At 35.9% G+C, this 22,719-nt stretch overlaps 1 protein-coding gene across 1 annotated transcript in view; it reads left to right on the top strand.

The window, feature by feature from the left end:
• Positions 1-18,549, top strand: part of Lipi (lipase I) — a 35,444-nt gene extending 16,895 nt beyond the window's left edge. Inside the window, exons 5-10 of the mRNA XM_052739713.1 lie at positions 1,892-1,981; positions 2,959-3,126; positions 4,743-4,847; positions 6,497-6,608; positions 11,648-11,824; positions 18,462-18,549. Of these exons, the coding sequence (XP_052595673.1) occupies positions 1,892-1,981; positions 2,959-3,126; positions 4,743-4,847; positions 6,497-6,608; positions 11,648-11,824; positions 18,462-18,549 (740 nt within the window). The remainder of the gene's footprint in view (positions 1-1,891; positions 1,982-2,958; positions 3,127-4,742; positions 4,848-6,496; positions 6,609-11,647; positions 11,825-18,461) is intronic.
• The last annotated feature ends 4,170 nt before the right edge of the window (positions 18,550-22,719 follow it).

Raw genomic sequence — 22,719 nt, 5'->3', positions numbered from 1 at the left:
CACTGCCATGTGGGAGATCTGTCCAAACAGGTGCTTCTTGGTTTTTAACGTTCATGTTGACTGAGGCACACAGAGATGTCAGAAATTCCTTCAATAGCTGATTTTCTTATAGGGCAGTGGTTCTCAACCTTCCTAATGCTCTGAGCCTTTCACTACAGTTCATGTTGTGGTGGACCCTCCCACCCCCACACACTGTAAAATTATTTTCCTTGCTACTTCATAACTGTAATTTTACTACTGTTATGATTGTAATGCAAATATCTGATATGCAGGATATCTGATATGTGACCCCCAAAGGATCATGACCCATAGGTTGAGAACCACTGTCCTAGGGTCATATTTATAATGCTAGAATTCTTTGTTTAAATCAAACAAGTGAGTAGGTTATGGGGCTGGAAGAGGAATTCTCCACTGCTACAGTAAAGTCACACTTGTTTCTTTGAAGTATAAAGATTTCTAGTGAAATAATTTAAGTTGGCCTTCATCTTTATACATTGAACACCCTTCTGTCTGCTTCTGACACCGTGCATGCCCAGCAGCTTCATGGCTTTCTGCTATATCATGACACATTACTGGATTCTGTTGTATGCTCTACCTAAATTGAGTTGCTGTATCTTGATCAATACTCAGACACTAATGTTTGTCTGAAGAATGCACTAATATAAAATTGCTTGTACCCTAAAGCTAAAGTATTTCCATCTTGTCTGGCAGCAGGATTTCGTATGTAAGTATAGTCCCAAGTTTTCTGAGATTTATATCCTGTCTCAGGCTCTTCTGGGTTATAGACTGCAATACTGGTAATGAATTCAGAATTTGAACCTTCTCCAGAGCCCTGGAAATCTACAGGTTTATAGAAGCCCATAATTCATAACCATATAGCCTCATGCCCCCCTAACTCAAATTATCCCCTTGAAGGCAGCAAGCTTTGTAGGTTTTGCCACTGAGTAAATCTAACATCAACAAGCCCAAGGCATCATCAGCCAAAGTGCGAGTAAGCATCACAGTGACCCGAGAGGCTGCATATGACCTGATATTTTTTCCTCATGTGGTGATCATTACCCATTATGTCTTAGCTACTCGCTTTGTGGACCCCAATCTGCTCCCAGATATCCTACCGACTCTCTGTTTTCCATCCTTCACTTATTTATTTCAGTTGTCAAACTTCTAAACTGCTGGATGAGAAATTCTCTAGCCAAACTACATTAAATATGTTTCCATTTTTAATTTCCACTTTTAAAAAATATGCAAGGTCTACCCTTGCTGGGTGTTTTTTCTTCTTTCCATTGCATTTATTGCTCTCTGATAAATAGTTCTTTTACTTTCTCTTACAGTTTTCTTTACCACACATCACTTCTACTACAAAGATTTTCCTTTTGTCCCCCCAAAGTGTCATGATTGGCCCACAGTAAACAGGTGGATAATAAATGTGTGAAATGATTAACACATGACTTTCATGAGAATTAATTTCAAAATGTAGTGCCAGAAAACTGCTATTTAAAAAATTTGCATCTGTGTATTGTGGTTCATACTTGTAGTCTTAGAATGTAAGAGGCTGAAGAAAGAAGATTGTCCTGTGTTTGAGGCCAGGCTTAGGTTACATAGTGAGTTCCAGGGTAGTCTGGGACCTTTTTATACCTATATCTCAAAAGAAGGGGAAGAAGAGGAGATGGAGAAGGGTACAAAGGAGGGAGAGGGAAGGATGGAGGAGAGAGACAGAGGGAAGAGTAGCTGGAGACAGAAGAAACTAACAAAGATAAAACTTAGCATTTATCATTGATTGGAAACTTCTAAGGAGCGAGTTTAATGGATGCTAGCAGATCTATTTTTATATATATATGGTTGCTCAAACAACTTTTTATGCCTTATAATTTTATGGGTGCTTTCCCCCTAGGTTTAGGCATTCTAGAGCCATTGGGACATATAGATTTTTACCCAAATGGAGGAAGAAAACAGCCAGGTTGTCCTACAACAGTTTTTTCAGGTAAATTAAAAGTATTTTCATTCTGTTTTCTTTTATTGAAAATAGATTTTTTCATATAATATGTTCTGATTACAGCTATACATGATTCAAAATGATCTGAGAAAATAATTCACCATTTTGCTTTCTTAATCTGTGGGTAATATTTTGATGTCATAATTTTTGCTAATGACATAGGAGAGTTATTGGCAAGAAATAATTTCAATTGATACCACTCAATATACAAATGTTACTAGTGTATCCAACATCTGGTCATGGATGAGACCTGTTTTGTGTGTTTGCAACAATTTTAGGTCATCATTTTAAGCATGAAGAGGAATTTTAAGTCATCTAGAAAAACACACATAGCTAAAGTACCCCAGAGCTTGAGTTTGAGCCCACAATTTAGCACCCGTGGTCAACCTAGTACTACATATTCACAAATTTGTCAGTTCTGACCACTTGGTTGTCTCATATACGGAGTGATGCATGGCCTCTGAGTGTGGAATCTGGTTCACTCAGCACCATGGCAGGTTAGCACATGATCAAATGTAGTGTGACTTGAGAAGTTCTAACTAAAGGGAAAAAACACGAAAGACTGGAAAGGTAAGTGAGCTGAATGAGTGGTAACACTGCTTGACTCCAGAGGCATGTTTAACTTTGGATCAAGATTTTACAGGTACAAAATTAGAGGGAAAGATATCTAATAGTAAACATTGTAGCCATGTGTTTTCAGAGACTGTTAAATTTAAACAGCTATACTTTATGGCTTATTATCACTTTATGAAAATGTCTTGTTAATTTCATGAAAAAGTCATGCCCAATTTAAGGTTTTAATGGGATTTTTTAATAGGTTGAGATGTAACTGTATTGTGGTCAATGCTTTGTATTTAGGAGAAACATAGAATTTAATATAACTTAAATGGTCAGTTTTTCTCTAATTCACTTGAACTTGGTTCTGTGTTTTTACAGTTGTTTTGCTTGTTTTTCTCACCCTCAAGGAGTTAATTACATAAAATGTGACCATCAGAGAGCAGTTCATTTGTTTATTGCAGCTTTTGAAACAAATTGCAATTTTGTTTCATTTCCTTGTACGTCGTACAAAGAGTATGAGAATGGTTTATGTGTGGACTGTAGGAACCGTTATGGAAACACCTGTCCTAGACTTGGTAAGGGAACTTGTTATTACAATTTCTTTTGAAGATGAGTAACACCATTGTGGTAGTATTTTAGGCTGGAGGCTAAAATGTGCTTCATATTAATCTATTAACATGTTATGGTTTGGGGGAAATTATCAATGGGGATAATGGTAGACTCAGATTCTATATTTCCTGCCATTTTTTTCCTAAGTAATTTGCTCACCCCTCTTCCTATACATAGAGGCAGAAACTTCTCCATTCTTTATGCACGAGGAAGTTTTTTTGTTTTTGCTTTTAATAGGAAATCTTAGGCACAAGTGAAGAGGTATACATCATAGCTAGCTTCGCATTTGCTCTCAGCAGGAAGTCAACAATTACATGGGATTCATGCTTTCTATATCAGTAAAAACTTAACAAGGACAGTTACATTGGGAGCTTTTGAAAAGAAAAGTCTGCCAATGGAAAATTAAAAAAAAAAAAGTCCACAAGAAGACGGCATTAATTGGAGGAGGCAACGAGGACATGGAGGGCATAATAAAAGTACATTATGTATATATTATATAAAGGGTTAAAATGTGAAAGAATAAATGAATAAATAATATGTGTTCAAGTAAAAAGAAAAAAGGAGTCGACCTTGAAAGAGTTCCAGACACTGTTCAGTAATTTCCAAAGAAAATGCCAGGTACCAGCATGGTATAAATATATCAATATCTGGTTAGTACCATAGAAGGGTTTTCCAAAAATATTTGCAAAGTGAAAGGGTCTCTAAAAATGGGAGATGATTAAGAGGACCAAAATGAACCCACTACACTAAGCTTGACTCAGCAGTACTGACTGTAAATGGAGCATCGCTATATAAAGCATAATCCATCCAGGATTTGTCAAATCCACTTTCCATAGATTTCTGCTGTCCACAAGAAGTAATCTGGGAATTTATTTATCTTATATCTCTAGATAGGATTGCTTTTCTGGTGGAATTGTTTTTTCATCTATGATTCATGTCAACTATAAGATTGCTTAAGAGCATAAGATTTAGCTAGAGCTAAAAATTCAAAAATTTAAATGAAGTATTCTGTCTACTATATTAAAATTAAAAAGGTTTGAGGTAGCAATAAAGAGGAACTTGAATATATTTAATATGTTACTATATGCACCTATATTAAAATATACTCAATACATAGGATTTATATATATTTGTATTATTTATATGTTTATGATATTGTGGCATAATACAATGTTGTATAGGTAGAAAAGTTTTGGGGCTTCATTCATGGAGATAAACTGCATATTCAAATTTTGTGTAATTCACTTATTCTGGTGAATTTACTAAAAAGAGTTATGCATTGACATCTGAATTTATAATATGGTATAAAAACTGATACAAATGGATCTCAGTAATACAGATTATGTCAAGCACTAATAAGACTTTCAGAGAGTGGAGTGATTTTTGTGAATCTTGACTATAAGAATTACTTTGAAAATTAATGTAAAGTACCTTACATGTTTTCAGGGTGCCTTTTAATCTATGTTTGATGGTGTACCTTGATATTTAGTGATATTTAGAGATTTTTAGATATTTAGTGATTTGAAGAGTCTGTGTGCTACTTGATGGAATTCAATTCCGGTGTCTATTTCTCAAATCTTAGGTAATCAAGCTCAGCTATGGAAAAAAGGTTTGAAGGAAAGAATGGAAAGATGGCCTCTCAGGACCATTGCATTTTTGGATACTAGCTCCCAAAGTTCATTCTGTAGTAAGTTGTTCACATTTTAAATAAATGAACCATTATTTACATGCATATGTTATTTCAGAATAACCAAAACCATGGTTATAATTAATCTTAAAGATGATTATATCTTGGTTTCTAAACCTGTAAATTGAGGAATAAATTTACTTACTCCTAAGTACAACAGTTAGTTAAGTACAAGAAGCCTGGAAATATCAATCAGCGGGGAGAAGAACAGAAAGACAATGGAGTCAACATTCCCAAATAATTTTAGAATCACCCCAGGTTAGCTCCATTTAGTTTCAAGCCCTGGTTAGCCATGATTTCTACACTCACATCTCCATGCTTTTGATGCTCTTCTCCTCCTCTTCATGCTTCTCTTCTCCAGATACTTTCTTCAACCTTTCTCCTCCAACCACTCCTTGCATCAAATATTCATTTATATTTCATAATTTCAGCTTTCTATCGATATATCTGAATGTCACTCTCCCACTTCTTTTCGCTGTTAATTTCTTTATTGCTAAAATAAGGCCTACTGAGTTACTCAGTAGTAAGTTTGGCCAGTTATTTTTAAAGCTAGTTTAAAAAAGTGTGTGTGTATATGTGTGTGTGTGTATGTGTGTGTGTGTGTGTGTGTGTGTGTGTGTGTGTGTGTGCGTGTGTGTGTACGTGCGCGCACACGCCCCTGTGCACTCACACACTTGTAAATGCTGGTGCTCACAAAGACCAAAGGTATTTGATCCCCCTGGAGCTAGAATTGCAGGCATTGTTGAATCACCTGACATGTCCGCTGGAATTCAAATTCATGTATTCTACAAGAGCAGACTCTTAATCATTGAACTAAATCTCTCCAGTTCACCATGAGCCCTTTTTGTTTTGGATTAGCATATCCCTGCATGTATCCTACCTGAGGTATGACAGTTCCAATGAATGTACACTATATACAATTATTTAACTTCATTGCCATTCCTCAGTAGGCAATGAAATTGACAATTGAAGTTGGTAAGCAAATTTAGCTGTATATATTAATCGGGTAATTAAGAAACTTACAATATTTAAATATGTTCTTGAAAAACAAAATGCTGTTTCATGTTATTATTATTATTATTTGATTTGATTTGGTATTTGCAGGCAAGTTAGAACGTAGTATTGATTCAACCAAATTATCATCATACGCAAGATTGACAATTGAATGGCAGATTGTTATTCTTCAAAACATGACTCTGGTCTTTTTTGTTTGTTTTAGTTTTCTACAATGATGTGACTCCTAGTATGTTTACCACACTTCAGGACAGCTTCCACTCCCAAGAACAGTTGGGCAACATAATGTACTCAATGGGGAGAAAAAATTAGAAAACTCACAAAGTTGGGTGTTAGGGAAATATGGGTGGATATGGTGGATATGGGAGGAGTTGGGGTGTGAGGATGAATATGGTCAGAATAAAGTTTTTGAAATTCTCAAAGAATTAAGAAAGATATTTTGGAAATAACCCAACAAGAAGCAGAATGCATTCTCCATTGATAAAATTATTCTATCTGAAAATTTTGCCTGAATATAAAATATGGGACTCTACTACATATATCATGTGTGCTTTCATGTATTTTTTGCCTATGTGACAAAACCAAACCAAGTTTGAAATATAAAATGATTAACATTCTGTATTTTTATTTTGTAGCCTATTATTTTGTTCTCAGTATAGTTGCTTTGGATGGAACTATAAAGGACGGCTCAATTTCATTTAGTTTATTAAACAACCTTCAGAGATTTGAATACCCTAGGCTCTATGTGTAAGTACCAGTTATCATTTACTTTTTCCAGGAATTAAATGTCTGCTTATTTGCATATCTATGAATGGTTAAGTAGATAATTCAGAGTGAATTTTCTAAATGGAGAGGCTTAAATATTAGTGGCATTTTGCATATCTTGTTCTGCTGTTTCATTCTTTGGGAAGATGTTGAATGTGTAATAGCTAGGACACGTTTTACAGTTCATGGCCACAAATGTTAGAGGAATGGGAGAAGCCATTTTTTTGTCTTGTTTTTGACTCTTAATTCCAGTATTCCTCCTAACCATCTTGCTTGCTCACTTTCTCCAGTTTTTAATGGGATATGATTTTCACAGTGATGTAAATAAAAACTTGATGCCATCAGTCAAAGACAGAGTGAGACAAATTTAACATTTATAGAACTCTGAATCATAAAGCTCAAAAATATAGGTTGAGGTATCTTTTTCCTCAATTCCAAATGACTAGTTACATGTGTATGATTGGATATGCACGTTTCCACAGCTACTTAATCTTCAAGCTCATTCTCAGCTCAAATTTGCTGAACATCTGTTTATCTCTTAGATAAATTCTTAAAATAAAAAAAATTGTTTTAAGCAAAAGAATGACATAAAGGTGCATGTTTTCATTGAAATTACAGTTTCCAATGTGCTGGTTTAATCATTTAGAACTCTTTTACGTCTGGTGATTAAATAAGTAATAAACTTTATTTAACTATTAATAGGCCATACATTAACTTCAACTCTAACTTGTTATTGGTGACTTTTGAGTTGCAGAAGCCACAGTTGTTATCGCCAACATTTACTGCTGTCACAGCTGAAGTAATTATAATAAATGAACTGGACAATAGACTAAATATAATGTGTGGTGAGTCTTGGCTGTGGACATATTGTGACATACAGGTTTAGTCAGCTGTCAACTGTGAGAGAGGAAAACCTCCCTGACTGGAAGCAAGTTTGGTTGTCAAACCATGGTAGCAACATCCTTAATGCTACAATGCTATTAATATTTATGAAAAATCTGCAATGTCACAAAAATACAATACATAGACATATCACATAATAAAGGTGGTATGTAACATAGAAAAAAAACATTTCAAATCTTAGAATTCATGAAGAAGATCACAAGAAAAAAGTTCATGTTGGCAAAATACTGAAAGTCTTCCTAGTGAAGTAAAACTAAGAGCTTCCACAATGGATGCTAGGATCATTCTCAGAAATGAAATACTGGGTCAACATCAGGCGAGTAAAAATTGACACAAATATTTTAATGTTGTATTATATAAATATATTTTTTAAATTAGTAAGAATTATTGCAGATAAATTAGTGATAACATGAAAATGGTAGTGTAAAAGTAATTTTTTCCTTCTCTTTTTTACCTCTTTAAGTCACTCAAAGAAGATATAGAACATATCATATAAGAATTTTGATCTAAATTCCTTACTTCTGTGTAGGTCCATATTTCATTAAGAGAACTTTTCAACACCTTTTCACCTAAGCTTAGACATTGCTTATATATTGTACGCTATAATACTAAATGCAATTGAGTAAATAGTTCATTAATAAAGATCTCTTAAATTGTAAAAAGGTTTTGTGTATATTACACAGACATATATAGTCTATCAAGTATTCTTATAAGAAATATGCTGTTAGCTTTAAATTAATTCACTTACCCAGCACATTACTTATGACTAAACATATTCAGATGTTTAAAGGACATCTGGGCACTCAAAACTGAAATAGTGTTATTGTTCAGAAGGAAATCACCGAACACTGGTGGAGGCTAATACCTAATTGAATCTCAGTAGTGAGTTTCATGATAGATTACCACTTAATGTGCAGTCAGAAGTCAGAAGAGGAATAAACACATTTGAAAGTAATGCAATCCCATAAGCAAGCTGGGAGAAGTTGCGTTCCCAGGCCCAGATAAAACAGAGTGATTGAACTCATAAATACCATATAGACCAATCTCCTAATGCAGTTGCTTCATTTTTTTCCAGTAGGTAAAGAAATTTGTTCTCCTTTATTTTGCAAACAGTTAAACACTTTGAAATAGTGATGAATTTCACTCATAATGGATTCAATATGTAGGGGATAAAGTTATTAGAACATGTATACTTATTACAATATAGCCACCTAAGCTTGGCTGTTTATTTTTTTTTCCATTAGAGTTATTTGGCATTTGAACTTTTGTTCAAACACTAGAAGAACCAAAGAATCTTAAAAGACCATGCATTTACCTTCAAAAATTGAAACAGGAATATTTGCTTTTCATACACAATTCACAATATTATACAGAGAAAAATTAGGGTCACTTATGACTATAGCATGTATAGATGCTGAACTTGACCTTTACATTATAATCACTCTTCTTCCTCCTCCTGATCCTCCTTCTTGTCCCTTTCCTCCTCCTCTCCCTTCCCCCCTCATCCTACTCCCCTGCTCTTCTTGTACAGGATCTGTGCACTGTATGCTTTCGTTTCGTTTTTTATTAGTAAAGGGGGACTTCACTGGAAATGTGTTGGCTTCTGATTTTCATATATATTGTTGTGGTGTGGTCATTTTTTCAAGGTCACTAAAGAGCACTCAGTTAGTGTAATATGATTTGAAATGTAATGTTTTATAAATTTAGGGTTTTATTTGTTTACTTTTACTATATTGATTGAGCGTATTTTTGTGTGTTGTGGAAGGAAGGGTGCAAATGCTACAGCATGTGTGTGGCGGTCAGAGGACATATCTTGGGTACTGACTCTCTGCTTCATTCATGTGGTTTCCAGGTTGTCAGGTTTGGTAGCCTTCATTCACTAAGCTATTTCACCCACCCTCATGGTAGTCTTTTAAATAAGGAATGTGAGTATTAGATGTTCATATTAGAGCAGTCCATCAGGTGAATTATGGTGAGATTAAAGGAAATTTGGAGTCTTCAGAAATGGCTATTGTTATATTTCAGTGATAGATGATGGGAACTAGGCAAATTCTGGGGAATAAAGACAAAGACCAAGAGAGATTCTAGAGGTTCTAAGGCTTCCAAATCTGTGTGGGATGGGTTTACCTGATTTATCTGAAGTGCTAAATTGAGAAAAGTAAATCAATCCAGAATAACTTCAAATTTTGAGTTGTGGACCCTCAAAAATATTTAAAATACCCTTCCATACCAAACCATTATATGTGAAGTAGAGGGTTCTACAGACAGTTTCCAATTTAATCATTCAATAAATGTTTTGAGAGAGTACACTGGCAAGAAAGAAGTTCATAATATATATGTATGTATGTATATTAGATCTGTCTTTAAAAAGTTTCAGACTTGCCAGGCGGTGGTGGCGCAAGCCTTTAATCCCAGCACTTGGGAGGCAGAGGCAGGCAGATCTTTGTGTTCGAGGCCAGCCTGGTCTACAAAGCAGTTCCAGGAAGGGTGCAAAACTACACAGAGAAACCCTGTCTTGAAAAACCAAAAAAAAAAAGTTTCAGACTAGTGCAGCATATAAACTTTAAATTAATGATAAAACCAAAATTATGATATTAATATTCCTCCAGACAGTTTTTTATGATTGTTTACACTGAGACAGTCTGAACACAGGGGAAAGTGAAAGAACAGAGATATTGAGAGTGACAGAGAGGGAGAGAGAGAAAGGGAGATGAGAGAGAAAAGTGAGGAGAGAGAGAAGGGAAGGGAAGGGAAGGGGAGGGGAGGGGAGGGAAGGGAAGGGAAGGGAAGGGAAGGGAAGGGAAGGGAAGGGAAGGGAAGGGAAGAGAAGAGAAGAGAAGAGAAGAGAAGAGAAGAGAAGAGAAGAGAAGAGAAGAGAAGAGAAGAGAAGAGAAGAGACAAGAAGGAGAGGATAAGCCCTTGGTATTGAGGAAATAACAGTTGGAACTGCTAGGGGATACATGAATTTTCAGGTGACATATTCCTATCTGTGTGTGTTGAAGGAACACTGAGAAATCTGGGTATGCTCTTTGAAACACATTAGCAATACACCCAATAAATTTGTATTCTTGGGGGGAAGGTGGGTAACCCTGCCAGGGTGAGAGCAGTGATGAACTTTGAAGGGAACAGTGACATCCTTTGGTGAGCCTAACTTCTGTGGAGAATAAAAGGGGTAGTGGGGCAAAGAGAAGTCAAGCTTGGTAGGAAATATTGGGGCCCCCATGGGCTGCTGTTTTGCTCTCTGTTCTAGACAAACCCTTGCCTTTGCTTCACATTTTGATGAAAAACACTTTTTTTCAATAAAGATTTCCATATTCTTTCTCTTTTTTCTCCTTCCTTCCTTTCCTCCTTCCCATTCACTTCTTTCTTCTGACCTAAATCTTGTGGTTCCTCTGGTCCAACTCGCTTTTGCCCTTAATTTTAGCTACTGAGAGATGACAACAGAGAGCTCTTGTACTTGGACAAGTCTATAATGATGGTAATTATTTTATGAACTCATATTTCTGCCACACAGAGGTGAAGAACTGTGAGAAGGAGTAATGAACAGAATTTACAAATATGGTTTTATACAGCACATAACTAACTAGTAGCCATGTGAATTCTAGAAAGCACTTTGTATGATATGAACTTCAGTTTTCTTACCTTAAAATGGCCATTCTTATAATATCCTAAAAGGGAAGTTGCTGGCTAAATAAGGTCCAAGTGTATGCTTGAAGCACTGTTACTTGATACATTGAGAGTGGTCATAAAATTATGCTTATAAGATATTGCTTTTACTTTTCATTTTAAATCTCAGTATTTTATTGATATTTTCTTTAAGGAAAAAAATTATAAAATGTGTTGAAGAGTAACATTTTTCATTTGAACTCCTAGTCAACTGAAGGAATTGTGATGACTGAAGAATGCTCTACAAAGTCAAATACAGGATAGACCTTAGACAAAATATGCTCTCCACATTTTGATATGGGAGTGCATATATCCTCACTGTTATTTTATTCTGTCTTGTCTGACCTCTTTCCTATAAAATTGTCCCCTGTGTTTCATTAGTATTACATTGATTTAGAAAAAAATATGTTTAATTTATTAATATACTGAGACTATCAAGTTTTTCTATTTAGGAAGAGCAAACCATTTGATAATCTTCAAGGAGTCAAGATCCTTGCTCAGTTCATAAGGGATATTGTGAACATTTCATGCATATATGTAACATACTTACATTCCCCCGATTCCTGCTGTTCCACGTGCCAATACAGAGTCCAGAGTCTTGTGTTAAAGTCACTTACACACCCAGAAAGGTAGGAAATCTAAATTTTGATTTAAACATTTTGTCTTAACATTAAACATGCTCTTTAAGTTTTGGTTAAGAATTTATGTGTGTAAATGTTGGTTAATTTTATTATAAAAGGATCTCAAAATATTTTTAAAAGGACATAAAATGTATTTTTTTGTCTTGAGTGATACTTGTGATAGTTTAGAATCACATTATCTGAGCAACAACAACAACAACAACAACAAAACCCCACACAAACACACATAATAATGTCATAAGGTATTGTTAAGGTGGGGAATTGATACAATATATCCCTTGAAGGCTTATCAATATTTTATTTTTTTGCTTGTTTGTTGGTTGGTTTGTTTTTAGCTCAAAAACAGTTTTATTAGAATTTAAGAGACACGGAACAGGACATGGAAGCTGCACATCTCAGCAGCTCAGCGAGGCTCAAGCGTGAGACACAGTGGAAGAGGAAAGGGAGAAAGCAGGCTCTTTATGTTAGGGTGGACCACAAGTGGGATTCCTAACACCCCTGAAAAGGTCAGCCATTGCCCGCCACAACTGTGACTCCAGTGTTGGATGAAGGGACACGGGGGAATCATGGAGTTTGCTGACAGCCAGGCTGGTAAACACAGGGATCTCCAGGTTCAGTAAGAATCATACCACAAGGAAATAAGGTAGAAAATGACGAGAAAAGATACCAACATCATGTTCTAGCCTCTGCATGTTCATGCAGAGGTAAATGCATTGCTGTGGGATGTTCTGTATGGCAAATGTGTTGCTCGGATTGGTTAGTAAATCAAAAACTGATTGGCCAGTAGTCAGGCAGGAGGAAGTATAGGCGGGACAAGGAGGAGAATAAAGCTGGGAAGTGGAAGGCTGAGTCAGAGACACTGCCAGCCGCCACGATGACAAACAGCATGTGAAGATGCCGGTAGGCCACGAGCCACGTGGCAAGGTATAGATTTATAGAAATGGATTAATTTAAGCTGTAAGAACAGTTAGCAAGAAGCCTGGTACGGCCATACAGTTTGTAAGCAATATAAGTCTCTGTGTTTACTTGGTTGGGTCTGAGCGGCTGTGGGACTGGCAGGTGAGAGAGATTTGCCTTGACCGTGGGCCAGGCAGGAAAACTCTAGCTACAATGTATCACACATACACACATGCATTTCTTATGTATAGGTACATACTCACGTGCATACATGCATATCTCATATGTATCCCACCCATATGTACATAATAAAAGAAGTGGTTTGCGGATTGATTGTAATCTCTTTAGATTGTTGTACTATTTCTACTTTCATTTACTTTTTATACATATAAAAATGAATTCCCAAGTATCTTTTATAAAAGTGCAGTAAGATGACAAATATTTGTAGAAAGTAAAAACAAAAGCAATATATGATTTTGTGTGTGTGTGTGTGTGTGTGTGTGTGTGTGTGTGTGTGTGTGTGTAATGATATAGAATGCTTGTGTATGAATGTATGAGTCCATGGTGCATGTGCATATGTGTGTGTTGAGGCAAGAGGTCAAATTTAGGTATCATTCTTCAAGTGCCACTCACATTTTGTTGAAGACAGGGTCTGTCACTGGCATCACAATAATGACCCCCAGGGATCTGCCCCTCTCCACCCTTCCAATGTTGAAATTATGAGAGAGTGACATTGTGCCAGCCTTTTTATATGAGTGCTAGGGATCCAATTCAAGATCACCATACTTGTGTTACTGACTGACTGAGCTGTTTCCCAATCTGAAAACATGCATTTAGATGGGTTCCACATCTACAGAGAAGTGTTGGAAACTAATTTAAATGCAAATCATCTTACAAATTTCAGTATGATAATATACCTACATTCAATAATCAGTAAAATGCTATTATAGTGATAAAAGGCAGTTTTCATTGTCCCTGTGGTTGAAATGTATGCAAATATCAAAACCAATCAATCCAAGCAAGAACATTTACTATCATCATTCCTTACAAACGTGTGGTTGGAGCAGGATGTCATATCTTGGAGGACAAAGTTTTAAGTTTTCATCTATATATGGTTTGGTATTTATTTTTTACAATAAGAGCATTTTCCATTAATTAATAAATAGAATTAATTAATTAATTCCATTAATTAAGAAATAGGGCAAAGCCACTTATATATGATCCAGTGCATAAAACACACAGGTATGGGATTTTCTTTCTCAAAACCTAAACTATGGATGGCTTATGATTATTTACTTCTGGATATTTAATGAAGCTCTTAACATCATCTTCTGGACAGAGATAGAAATGCAAACTGATGATTGGATGAAAGTATGCTTTATGTTTAATTCCCTAGATAATTGCCATAACCATCTAGTAGCGTTCCTCTTCACATATGTCCACACAGATAATATACAGTCAGCAAGAATTCAGACTGCCAGACTGTTGGAGATGTGAATTATAAAGGATATGATGCCTTCTGATCCACCTTAGTCTGCACACCCTTGATGAGTAATTATATCTCCAGAAGTAGTTTGATAGAGACCAGCCAGAGCCTCTGCCCAGCCACTCCAAGTAAATTAAATCTTAGACTCGAGGGACTAAGAGAAATACACATGAGAGGTGTGACCTTGGATGACTTTCAGAAAACTCGTGACTGAAGCCACTTTAAAAATTTAATGTGAAATATTTCTGTTGGTGTGTATTTGCATGGATTTTATTAAGTGTAGAATTGTAGTTAAAACCACAGGCAGAATTTAGAATTCACCAAAGTTTATTGATTCTATGCTTTGCTTTTCAGCTGCATTCTGACCTCACCTGCTGTGGCTGGCTCATATTTTTCTGGATATTGTACACATGGGATTATAGGTCATTGTATACATAGAATTTTGCACTTAGCTGTTGCCCATATCATGAAAGTTAGGGATGAATATTATTTTGTTATAAAAGTATTACATAATATGCTTATCCAATCACCACTTAAAAGACATGGGTTTGCAGTTTTGTTTTCTGTGAGCAAGCCTGGACTTGTATACGAGCTTTTATGTGACTATAAAATGTCATTTGTCTTGGACAGATACCTAGAAGTAGGGTTGCTCGGTCATATGATGTGTCTTAAACTTTATATGAAACAGTCAAAGTATTTTTCAAAGTAACTATATGTTTTGGGTTTTGAACAGCATTATGTATTTATTGCTCTTCGGACAAGTGTACTTTCCCCATTGTCTTAGTTACTTTGTATTACTGTGATAAACACCATGACAAAAGCCCCTTATAGAAAAAAAAAAAAAGCATTTCAGTGGGGCTTGCACTTCCAAGGGGAGAGGAGTCTATCAACATAATGGCAGGGAGCACAGCGGAAGGTAAGCAGGCATGGTACTGGACATCTGAGTGTTCACATTCTTTCTTTCTTTTTTTTTTTTTTTTTGAATTTGAGAGAACAATTGTTATAATGAACCAGAAGTACAAGATTCCACTGAAACTGAACAGCTGACAAAATATGCTTGAACTTAAACCTTTAAGAGGGTCAAATAAAGCCAGTTATGTGGATTAGACCAAAACTGGTTCTGGACGAACATAGGTAACTGCACTTCAGCATGAGCAGCAGGTGACCCCTTCCCAGCAGTTCGTTTGTAAACAGTTTCCCACCCTTGTTTCTTCTGCCTTGTGTCACACCTGAATGGTTTCTTCTTCTATCCCGGATGCGCACAAGTCCCTTGGACTTGACACAAACCCAAATGAAAGCTTAAAAATCTTTTTGGGTGGAAATTGTACATATCCAGCTCAGCATGTCAGCTACCACTTACGTGATGTCGATGTAGGCAGCACCAACTTGACCAAATCAAAGTTGCTACCATGTGTAAGCTGTTCCTGGCCCAGCAGCAATATTCTTCTCCACAGCTGGAAACAGAGCATACGCATACGTGGGATGGAGGGAGACTTTAGAAACCTAACACTCCTTCCCCAACAAGGCCACACCTCCTAATCCTTGCCAAACTGACACCAAGAGTGACTAAGTATTCAAAGGCCTGAGACCTATGGGGGCATCTCATTCAAACCACCACAACCAGGTTGGGTTTTGGTTTTGTTGTTATGGCTGCTTGGTTGGTCTCTTGTGTTTCACTTCTAGTTTTTTTAATAGGCAGGCAAATATAGCTTGTTACTTTGCATTTCTCAGATGGTGATGGTGAGGTCGTCTCTGCTCTTGAACTTAGGCATTTACACATTTAACTAAATAAACCGGATGACAGTGCAGGTTAATTCAAGCATTGCCTTTTTGTTTCCTATTTGTCCTATTGGTTCTCTGCTCATTTTATTTCATCATCTTTGTTTTGGATAAATTGAGGAGTTACATAATTTCATTGCTTCTTTATGTGGATTTGTGGATGGTTTCTTTGAAGTTTATATTATAATATTTAGTTTAAGTGATTTTTTTTAACACTTTACATGGGAGAATATCGCAGTACACTGCTTTTACTTTTCAATGATACTTTTTGTGCTGCTGTTGGCAAACATTTTCATTTCAAATGTCCATAAAACTGTACCATTTCTGCTTAAATAGTTAATCTATGAAAGAGATAACAATAATTAGAGACATGGTGTGTGTGTGTGTGTGTGTGTGTGTGTGTGTGTGTGTGTGTGTGTGCGTGTGTGTGTGTGTGTGTGTGTGTGTGTGTGTGTGTGTGTGTGTGTGTGTGTGTAGTATATGGGTATGTACATACATCTTCAAATAGGGTGTATGTGTTTGTTCATGTTTATGTGCACATGTGTGTGAATGTGTCTTATAAAGGCTAGAGATAAAAATCAGAAGTTTTCCTTAGTCACTTCTGATTTTTTTTTTTTGAGACAAGGTCTTTCATTGGACCTAGAGCTCATGGATTCTGTCACACAGATCTAACAGTTATTTGTAGGAATGGGCCACCTCACAGTGCACCCCCAGTACTGGGGTTACAGACTTGTACTACAGTACCTGGCTTTTATATGGGTGTGGAACTTCAAACTTGCCACTGTCATTTTTTTCTGGTGCGGCATTTTTTCATGGTGTGAATGAGTGTTGGGGGATCCCCACTGCCTTTAATGTAGTGTGATTATTTTGTGGAAATATCCAGTTCTATTGGGCATTTTTACCTGTGGTTTATTATGAAGATGATTTCCTCTTAAGCTGTACTATTTAATTGAAATAATGATTTTATACAATAATAATGTTAGTTTAAATAGAATTTTGATGATTTAGGATTTCTAACAAATATAGTAAGGAATTATGATAGTGGTTAGTTTAGTGAGAAAATTAATATAGGTAAAGGTAACATATACTATTGCCCCCACTCCGATAAAGCAGGGGCTGCAGAGGATAGAAAATAAGAACAAGGAAATGTCACACAGCTAGGACTTATGAATTTCTCTTGAGGAGCCATACAGACTGTGATTTAGATTAATGATTAAGGAAAACCACTGAGCCCCAGAAATTAAGCTAGCTCACGTTCTTTTAATCTTAATGTTGGGAGATGTGTTCACAGGTTTCAGTGTGTGTCATGGCTAAAACAAAGCTTTGAATACTGACTTAAGGTTAGGTAAAGATGTTTTTGTTAATGACTTTGAGGTAGAAAATCTTGGGAAACAATTTAAAGTTTAGAAAGACACACTTTTAATAGTTAAATGAGGGACTCAGTGAGGTCAGGGAACAAAACCAATGGCAGCCTGGCTATTGCTGGCTGACATACCTTTCTTGCTAGGATGGATTGGTGATCAAAGGTGCTAAATTAATTCCTTGCACCCATTTCTGCCCTCAGCTTCCTGATATAAAAAAACCTTTTGACTGATGGGTATGCACCATGAGGATTTAGAGTAGAGATAACTGATTGTTTTTCATATATAAAAGTTGAGATTTGTGATTCTCTTAAGATTTTTTTTATAAGATTACTTTTTCAGATAAATAATAAAGTGATCGATCTTTTCTTTGTAACTGCAAAATGCAGCCTGCCTGTAAAAGAACTGACTGGGAAAAATACCTTGCTTGCTTCCATGCTGTTAATTTATAACAAGTTGCTTGGGCCTGAATGTATGTGGGTTCTTGGGGATCATTTGTTTTTCATCTGCAATACGTACAATGTTTAATCGTGTAAAGGAATTATTTTCAAGCTTTTCCAAACATTAACAGGAAAATAAACAACTGGACAAGATGCTTAACTAACCACAGTGGTTTAATCTATTAGTCTTCTCAAGCACTGTATACATGTTCTTATTAAAATGTATAATATGTTACATGGTGTTATTTCAGTTTTAATAAATGGCAAAATAGGAAGAAAAGAATTTAGATAAAATATGTCTTATATCTCACTCTTTCTCCTTGGTAGTAGTTGTGATGGAAGATGTATTATAGCTACTTTAAAGTTAAATTCAGGAAGGGACTGATTTCAGTAGTATGATCTAGCCTATACAATGTTAATATCCTGTGACATACCAGAGACAGACGTGGAAGGAAAGAACACTTTCCATGGCATAAGCATTCTCTCTACGTCATCTGTACACAGATAGAACGAGTGGATTCAGTTCTATGGGATTGTTACAAGTCCCTGCTTTTGGAAAGCTAGGTAGTTACAGATTTAGACTATTCTAAGATTTACATGAAAAGGAAATAAAATGTGCTACTTTACAAATAATGGTTTCCCTCTTTTCTTCTCTTTCAAAGACCACCATTTTGTAAATATAATTTTGTACTTAAAGAAAGAATCAAGACAGAACTTCTACCAGAAGCCTGTAAGACACAGATGGTGTGAGAGCCTTCTTTTACCAGGTTTAAAACTGTGAACCAAGTAATTTCTCAAATGCAACAATGTAACCGCCATTGTTTTAGAATGAACTATCCAATCTGTAATTCGGGTGTGTCTATCATTTCTTATTTTGGATTCTTCAAAATAATATGCGTTTAATAAAAAGTATTCTGAATATATTCTAAAGCTGTTTGTTTCTCCTTATCTGCTTCCTATATACATTTTAACATTGAGTGTTTATTCCTAATAAATGAATATGTTAAAAACATATTTTTCTAAAGGGAAATGACCAGTTTAGTGCTTTTTTTTTTTTTTTTTTTTTTTTGTTTTTGTTTTTGTTTTTCAAGACAGGGTTTCTCTGTGTAGCTTTGTGCCTTTCCTGGAACTTGCTTTGGAGACCAGGCTGGCCTCGAACTCACAGAGATCCGTCTGCCTCTGCCTCCCGAGTGCTGGGATTAAAGGCGTGCGCCACCACCACCCGGCCCAAGTTTAGTGCTTTAATGTGGAGCAAAAATCAATATCACTGTTCCTCTCTATTGTTGTAAAAAAAAGAAATGATATTTTTAATTTGAAAATTTATTGTTTAGTGAAATAAGTTGGATTAATGTGAACCTTGTGAATATGAACAAATTTTTATGTGCTGCAAACAAGAATGTTGTGCTATTGTACCCAATAAATTAATAATTAGTGGACCTATGATGCTTAAGATGAAATCCTAAATCCTTAATTTAATGATATAACTTTGAGTAGATTAATTTAATTCATTGTGTTTCTAAGTCCTCTATGAAATGTATGTGAAATTTACCCAGGAAAACTTTGAACAGTGTCTGTTCCCCATGATGATAAAAATAAATAGGCTTATAGCTAACAGTTATGTGGGTCATTGTGCTGTTGGAACACATTAACCCATCTAATTGTATAAAACCTCACGAAACTAGTCTTATTACATAACTGAGGAAGAGACTCTCCAGTATAAAGGTGCTGTAGATTCAATGCATAACTCAAATTCGATCAGAGATGTCCGGATACCTGTCAATCATCTTGTTAATGTCTTTCATCAACTTGTGTTAGCAATGTGAAGAGTTAGATTAATTAGCACTATAACTTGGAATACAATCTAAATGTCCTTGACATTCTCCATCTTACCTGTTTAATCAAGGCACTTCTCTGCCACAGAGCTTTCTTACTTGTGAATCTGTCTGTACCTCTATAGTTTGTTACATGCTTCTGAACCAGAATGCCAAGCAGAGTCCCTACCTATGATCTTCATTGTTTGTTTGTTGTTTTCTTTTTTGTATTATTGTTTTAAACGTGCTTGCAGATGACCATCTTCTTGATATATATCCACAGGGTCTTCTATGTATGGGAATACTAACTGTCCCTTTCTGTTTCAAAATGTCTACTTAGTATAATGTAAGTTTACCAGCCCGACTGGAGTATAGCCCACCTAAAGTGTCTTGTTTTAATATAACCACATCTCTGAAGTTGGATGTAATTAAATTCATTTTATAATTAAAATTTTGTATGTGTTTGTGCATGTGCGTGTGTATGTTTTCCTGTGTATGTTGAGTCATGTGTCCATGCCAGTATACACACAAAAATGCACCTGTGTGTGTAGAAGCCGGAGAACCAACTCAAGTGTCAGTTTCATGAGTGTTGGCTATGTCCTTTGAAACAGGAACTCTCATTGGCCTGGATCTTATGAGTTAGTCTAGGCCGGCTAGTCAGGGACCCCCTGTAATCCTTTCTTTGCCTCCCCAGAACTAAGATTATTAGCATGAAAAACCATGCCTGGCATTTTGTTTGAAAGATTATTTATTTTGTTTCGTTTAGTTATGTATATGCATGTGTTTGAGTGCAGATTTGTCCATATGAGTATAGTTGTATGAAGAGTCAAGAAGAGGGTGTCAGATTGCCAGGAAATGGAGTTATGGGTGGTTTTGAGCTTCCCAGACATTGGTACTGGGACCTGAACTCAGGTCCTCTGCAAGACTAGTAACTACTCTTAACTGCTGAGACATTTCATCATCTCCATTTCTGTCATTTTTACACAGGCTTTGGAAACTGAACTCAGGAACAGGCATGCACTTTCTTGACTGGGCCATTTCCCCAGACAGCGACTAATTTTCTAGCCAAATTATATATCCAACTGAATGCATTATTGAATATAATATTCATGTGATTTTGTGAAGTTTTTGCTGATATATTAAAATTATCAATAACAACTTGAGGAAAGGAGGGGGCTGAGGTTCCAATATCTTCTTCAATACTGACCCCCAAGGGCCTATCTTCTCTCCAGTAAGCCCATTTCCTGAAGATTCTAAAACCTCCCAATACCTTCAACATATAATCCTTCATCTAGCTGACACCTGAGATGAAATTATAGCACTATCAGGTCAATCTATGCATTAAAATCTCTACTTGCAATAGCTCATGTTCCTTTACAAATTCCCTAAAAGCAAGAATTTTTAATATCCTCAGTGATGTGGTTAAGAATCAAAGACATGAGAATTGAATAATAGACAATATGAGAAAGACTTTTTGGTGTGATTTGGTTGTTATATAATGAGTAATCAGTGAGAATGATGTAAATCTGTGAATGAATAAATGGATGAATGAGAAGTCAAACCCTCTGCAGAAGCACAGACCAATAGGAGGAGCTCGGCTCCCCAAAAGTGTGATGTGGCTGGTAAATATTAAGCCAAATGACGCAGAATTTGCTGAATGTGACCATCTTGACAAACTCACAGAAACACATACTGTTCCTCGGGGGCATGCTTTTAGATTTTTCAGATGAAGACATTGCTAAACATTACATAAAATAGCCCCAAGACAAATAAATACAATTTGTTTCTCAGGTGGCATAAGCAACATCAGTGAAGAACACTGGGGGATAGTTTTGAGATCGAGGACTTCTAATCATGAAGAGCATTTTCCTTAATATTTTATTGTCTTGTGAATATGGCGTACTTGAAAAATGAAAGAAAGTCTGAAAGGTGAACAGCTGGTGATACAGATGGTGTTGATGAATTGAATTTGGATTTCTGTACCATGGCTTACATTTCTGGAATGCTAGGCTCTTGGCTCAGAGTATAATTTTGTCTCATAGGGACATGGAAGATTGTTTTTGCATGCAGGCTAAAAGTGCTTTAAATGGAACACAAGATTACAGAAAATGTTTGAAGATTAAATTCAAAGGCACCATTCACTCAGACCATTTGCCCTGCTCTGCATACACTTCAAGGTTTCTTTCCTTGATCCTTATCAACAGCAATTGGTATTTAGCTCAGATTCACCCACATCCCACCTCCTCCTTGGGCCTTTGCTTGGCCGTTCCCTTGGTTAACTTATTTGTCCCAAGCACACGCCCCCCTATGCCTTTGTCTCTACTGTTAACCAGAAATGTGGTCCCACGTCTGTGTGACAGCACGGCTCTGGTGAATCTCTGCACACTTGTCTTCCATCATCAGAATGTGATTGGGAATGCATAGATCTTTATTTCAGGTTCTCAATGGAAAAGTGGATTATTTCAATTGTTCAGCAACCTGTGCCAAAGTAGATAAATGAAGCAGTAACATTTTCAAGTTTCTATCTTCTAAGTGGGAAGGAGTGGGCAGCAATCATTATTATTCAGACTGTCTGGAACAAAATGTTACAGGTAGGCCTGCTTGAAGATCAGAGGGTTCTTAGCAATCATTTGAGAGTCTCTAGGTTTTAAACTCTTCTAAAATAGGACTTCAGGATTACAAAATTTTAGCCAAGACAAATAGATTATTTAATAAGTTCAATTAAAAATTAATTGAAATACATTCTATATTCTAACTATATGAGTATTAAACATTTATTAACATCTGAACAGATAAAATAGTAATCACTTTTATGCCTTTCCTTAACAATATTTTAGGGAAATTCAACATTGGCTGACAAGCAAACAGCATCCACAAACAATAAAGATTCTAAAGTCATTACACTTTACCAAATGAACGTGTCATTAGTTTCAAGTGTTTTGTCATAGAGATTTTAAAGAAAAATGTGTTATTTCATTTAAAACTTTATTTCTCAGAATAAAGATTCATCAAAACTAGCACTTGATATTTGTTGGCTTAAACATATATTCAGTTTTTGCATGAAACAAAAAGATTATTTGGAAGCTTTATCAGGGTTGTGATGGTACAG

The sequence above is a fragment of the Peromyscus californicus genome, unplaced genomic scaffold, assembly GCF_007827085.1.
Source record: "Peromyscus californicus insignis strain IS unplaced genomic scaffold, ASM782708v3 Scaffold_16__1_contigs__length_79575227, whole genome shotgun sequence".
Taxonomy (NCBI): Eukaryota; Metazoa; Chordata; class Mammalia; order Rodentia; family Cricetidae; genus Peromyscus; species Peromyscus californicus.
The sequence above is the reverse complement of the archived record's forward strand: the minus strand, read 5'-3'. Positions and strand labels throughout refer to the sequence as shown.